At 39.6% G+C, this 5,703-nt stretch overlaps 1 protein-coding gene across 1 annotated transcript in view; it reads left to right on the top strand.

Annotated features, from left to right (window-relative positions):
• The window catches only part of opcml (opioid binding protein/cell adhesion molecule-like), a gene marked incomplete at its 3' end in the record, with an annotated part of 118,183 nt that extends 117,555 nt beyond the window's left edge, over window positions 1-628 (top strand). Inside the window, 1 exon segment of the mRNA XM_035666989.1 lies at window positions 503-628. Coding sequence (XP_035522882.1) covers window positions 503-628 — 126 coding nt within the window.
• Window positions 629-5,703: the final 5,075 nt, after the last annotated feature.

Consider the following 5,703-nt stretch of genomic DNA (forward strand, 5'->3'; position numbering starts at 1 on the left):
CGCTGAAAACGATATGTGACTTTTCCTCAATGAAAGTCTGCCTCGTCCGTTGCACTAATGATCTTGAAGTTCAAGTCGCCATGACTGAGTTTAATTACAGTGAAGAAGGATAACTTCTGACCCTTGATTTGAGGCTACAATCTCACAGGGTACACTTAATCAAGAACCCAGACAGACACACACACACACACACACACACACAAACAGCAGATCAAGCTGGTCCAGTCAGAGAGATGAAATTACGTCTTACTCCAAATCAGTCTGATGCTTGTCTAATGAGCACTGTGGCAGAGATACACGATGAAGAAAATCAATCATGTATAACACCACAGTGAGCCAGAGAATTGTCAAATTTGTCAGCTAATTTCATGCTAATTGAGTCCCTAACCCGGTGGTTATTTTTAACCTCATCGCTGTTCTGATCACGTGGAATAGCGATCCCTTTGCTCACGTGTCATTATTAAGCTAAACACATCAATCATGATTTTCTTTCTTCCCTCAGTACCCGCCAGGATCACTAACATATCGAAGGACATCACAGTGAACGAGGGCAGCAATGTCAATCTGATGTGCCTGGCGGTCGGTCGACCTGAGGCCAACATCATGTGGAAGCATCATTCACCGAGAGGTAAGCCACAAGGTTTGCTGTATTGCTATTTTATTTCTTTTCTGTTCTTAAATTCCTGTAATGGAGAAGTGTCCTATCCAGAATTTCAAATGGTTTACTTTGTTCAAGTAGAAAATTAAGACGAAGAGCAAAATTCAGAAGATTTAAACCAGCGATTTCTGTGTGCCAAACAATCAAAGTAAAGGATACAATCTTTAGTTAGTATTTGACAATAAATGGTAGAGTACTGAAAATCTATACTCAAGTAAAAGTACAATTACTCTCATAAAAATGACTCACTATAGCTACATGATAAGTTAATGTCATTATCATAACATCAAAGATTAATGTTTTACACAGCTAATGTTAACTAGCTAACTAGATTTTCACCTACAGTGTGTCAATGTCTTTAATGTGCCTGCCGAGTTTTTGAAAGCGGAGATCTCACTGTTTTTCATAATTTAACTGTTGTTATTTTTAGATTTTGGTATAAAATGTGGCCAGGGACTATTTCTGGACGCTGCTTCTTGTTCTGGGTTTTGCTCCGTCACCATTGCATCATGGTTTTAATAACCTAATAATAATTTAAACTTTGTGTGTCATTTCCCCTCAGTGTGCTTGACTGGACCATGGGTCCCCCCGAACTTTGTCATGGGGGGGTTGTTGTCTTGTGCGTGTTGTGTTTCATTCAGTCGTATCAGCTCAGTGAGCAAGATAGCTAACTAATCATCTTGTGGACTATGGACATAAAGTTTGTCATGAGGAGTCAACTTCAACTATTTTTGCCTGTGCAGGAGTGAAAATTAGTCATTCTCAACATTTGCTGTGTTTTGGTCTCAGAACGATGAAAGCAGTTGGAGAACATTTACACAGGATGGAGGCTTTAGAGACGGACTTCTTTCCTCAACTCTCGCAACTCTTATGTTTTTCCCAAATTATTATTAGTTTTAGGCATTCCATTATCTCCAATGGCTTGAAACATAAAAAAATAATAAAGAAACATAAGCAGTTTCTGTTTCTTATTTATACTCATACGTCACTGTTTGAGTGTGTAGAAGGTATAGAAACATATATTAATGCAGAATTATAAGGAACTTTTTTCTTAACTAATACTTTCAAAATTTCTTCTATCTCTATTTTGTTCATTATTATGTCATTAATCTATAAAATCTAACTAATGTGTTTAACTAATAAGTTTCATAATTTTCTTTGCCGATTGTCAAAGGTAATTCAGAAATTTCACAAAACAAATGTGTCAGGCAAAGCTGTAACAGCATTACCTCAGCGTAAAGGTGACTGAACCACCCCTCCCACGCACACGGCCTGATGTCGACATTCCCACGCAGCACACACCTCCAACACTTGCTTCACATGAATATTCGCCTACGTGCACAACAGCCGTTTACCTCCAGCGGGATATGAATCTGTAGCTTTTGTGTTAACATCGCCACGAGAGGATTTATGATGAATACTGCTGGGCTTTAATCTATTGACTGAGGCCTTGTTTTCTTTGCAACATGGTGGATCTGAGTAGTTGAAGCTGCACAACCTGTGGCCTGACAGAACCCAACCGCAATCAACCATGATTTGGCTGCAGGCCACAGATGGTTTGGTCAGTTCTGTTGTGCTGGCACCCCCAAGTCTGAAGAGAGGAGAGAAGCTCTGCATGTGTGTGTGCATGCATGTGTGTTCTGTGTTCTAATTGTGTCGGCTCCGCGCTTCCCACTGAGCATTCAGCAGTGTGAGTCATACGCTGCTTCTCTATAGGATCAGATGTTCAGCCTCCAACATGACATGAATGCTTACAGCCCAGCTGTTCCTCTCTCCCTCCTTATTATCTAGAGCCAGCAGATTCTGGTTCTCACAGCCTAGTGGCCCTTCACCACCTCAGCCATCCACAACATTTCCTTTTCTCCATTTACTGGTTCCCCAATATTTACCCTGAATATCAGGATCTTCCCACAAACCATTTCTTTGAAGTGTGAGCTGTAATCATATTCAAAAGGGACAAATTTAATGACTGACTCTAAACCACCAGCCAGATGGTGCCATATCTGTGTACTTAGTAACACCCCTCTGGGGTTCAAGTTCAATTTTATGTTTTTGATATAAATAGAATTTGGCACTTGTTTAGCAGTTTAAATGACTTAGTATTGTTCTATGTCTGTATTCAATACAGCCACCACAATCTGTGCGAGAAACCGGTCGATAGGTTGGTAAAAGCCATATTATGTCATGTCCTTTTAAAGGGATAGTTTGGGTTTTTTGAAGTGGTTTTGTATGAGGTACTTATGAGGTACCGTGATCAGCGTGGCCCAGTTTGGAGAAGCAGGCAGGAGTACCGCAGAGGAGCAGAGCAATGCACTGCTGTGAACAGGGGATGCAGAACAACACTTTTTAGCCACCTGAAAAAAGGCCTACGTCAAGTTTAAAGGTCCAGTGTGTAACATTTAGAAGGATTTATTGTCAGAAAGGGAATATAATATTCATAAGTGTGTTTTCATTTGTGTACCAATATAAGAATCATGTTTTTGTTACCTTAGATTGAGTTGTTTTTAACTACAGACTCCACAGGCCGCCTTCCATGGGGGCCACTATATACATACTGTAGAACCATCGTATTCCTACAGTACAATACTCTAGATAGGACTGATTTAATCATAGGCAATGTCAACAGTTTTCTGTTTTACGAGATGAAAATAATGAAAAATTTGTCAATATATGTGATTTGAAATTGCCCCAGTAGTAGAAAGACAGGGAGTCACTCCTAACTACGAAGCCTGAGCTGATGAACAGCAGCAAGAGTAGTGGCAAATGAAGCAACAGAATAGCACTTGCAAAGTAATACACAGGCATCTTCTGTAGCCAGGGAGCCTGACATGCTGTGTTTGTGTGTGTGTGTGTGTGTGTATGTGTTATTGTCAATGGGGAAGATAATGGGTTATCTTACTTGACATTTCTCTGAGTTGCGCTAATGAAAAGAGAGACTATGTGGGGGAATGTTTGGGCAGCCAAAGAAATTCTCACTGGCAGTCAGAATCTTAAATGTTTTTTTCCTGCAGAGTGGCATTTTCCCCGACTAGCTCCTCACCGTTTGCTTTTCATGTTTGTCACCAGCGATAATGGACTGTTCCCTCAGAGGATAGTGTTTGTGTCTGTTAGTACAGCACAAAAGTGAGCAGCCTTTTCCCTGAGTTAAACCCGCATTTCTACCAAGTCTCAAATTTGCAATGTAGCCGCCTTGCCATTTGATAGTTGTTTTTTCATGGCATATCATTTATGATTTTCACACTCACATGGTGTCAGGAACAAGAGCAAATCTACTGTAGCAGCTGATGATGCAGACAGATGCCTCACCTTTCACTGTGAAAATGGCATGAAAGTGACAAGTGGCATGAGGAAATTGTCTCTTGCAAAGGCAGAAGAAATACTGAACACTGAAACAATATTAAAGTTGCACTGCCTAATTTGAGTCTGAAGTATGTTAACTAAATATAAACTGAGTTACTGTCAGATTCCCTGTCACAGTTTGATATGAATTCTGCTTCCACTGCGCTGTTGAATGAAGGGAGACTTAAGTCTACAGTATATGCGCATAAATCCTCCAAATACAGATGGCAGAGATGGGGACTCGAGTCACACAGTAATTTGATATTTGAATTGAGACTTTTTATATATTATAAAAATATAAAAAATGTTTATTTGGTGCATTAAGGGAATGTCTGGCTATCTCAATGTCATTCCCTCCCGTATTTTTTGTGGATTAACTTACACGTCTGTTGCGCACACCAGCTGCAGCAACAACACCTTGGCAAGCAAACCTATCTACTGTGTCATTTGTCATAACCTTACACAAGGCATAAATAAATGTATAAAGGATGGCACATTGACCACATCAAACTTTGTCAGGCACCTGAAAAAGCACCCTGGATAAGTGAGTCACCTGGACGGTTAACAAACATTGCAGCATTAGTAGTCTACCATTAGCTTATTACTAGCTCTGTAGCTAAGAGAGGTTAACTTGATTAAATTGGCTTTCGCTGGTAAGGTAACCATCCATGTTCTGCTGCCACCATCTACGTTAAGCAGAGAGAACATGTTATTATAAATGCTGTCTACAGGCTACAAGTTTATTGTTGACCAGAGCTGCACATTTTAATTTTTTTGATAAAAATAAAATATCTGACAAATAGCATTATAATGAAGTACTGTAGTGCTGCAGAGATGACATTGTTTGGTACAAATGTAATTTTTTTTGTGAAAATGAAAATTGCAATGTAATGATCATAGATCATATTGCAATTGCATATCTATCTACATAATGGATTTTTGTATTCTTGGTCTACACTGTAACTGGTATTTTGCATTGTAACATGAATGTGCAAACAACTAGTCAAAGCTAATACTGTGTGCTAATAGATAAAGAAGTGATGATAATATAGTACATGCTTTGAATTCCTTTTGTACAGCTGTGTGATACAGTGTTATAAGCAAACTGGATGGTAGGCAGCAAATGATAGAATGCTCATTGCGTCTATAAGAGACTTGAAACTTGACTTTGAATTGTGACCAACGACTGGACTTGGACTTGCAGCTCAAAGACTTGAGAGCTGATGTGCACTTGCAAAAAATGACAGACTGTGACATAAGTAAGAGTTGTGGGTGAGCAGCAGCCTATAAATGGCCATTTACTTAATGTCAATTGAAGTCTCACCTTTATTTTGTGAGCTGCAAGACTCAGACCCCATTTCAACTCAGTGGGGACCACATACATTATTCAGTAGTGTCCACTGAATCTCTGGCTGCTGGCCACTAAAAGGATTATAAGATATATGGTTGGGGGAAAACAGTTTATACAGGGGACAATGCAGTATGGATCTTTTCGACCCATTAAGACTCATTAAAGTGGATAGGTTGTGAATGTACACTCTCTCAGATGGCAGATGTTTGTGCCGTTCCTTTTCAAATTACTACAGACAGAAAGATGGCTGTAATGTGTGCGGTCCTTTAGAGGTGTTGTGATTGATCTTATTGTTACTGGGTATCAGTTTCAAGTAACAAGTTGCCTGAGTGGTTCTTCTTATATGTAGTGTCAC

This window comes from Morone saxatilis, unplaced genomic scaffold (assembly GCF_004916995.1).
Source record: "Morone saxatilis isolate NCDOM2014 unplaced genomic scaffold, NCSU_SB_2.0 Contig20, whole genome shotgun sequence".
NCBI lineage: Eukaryota > Metazoa > Chordata > Actinopteri > Moronidae > Morone > Morone saxatilis.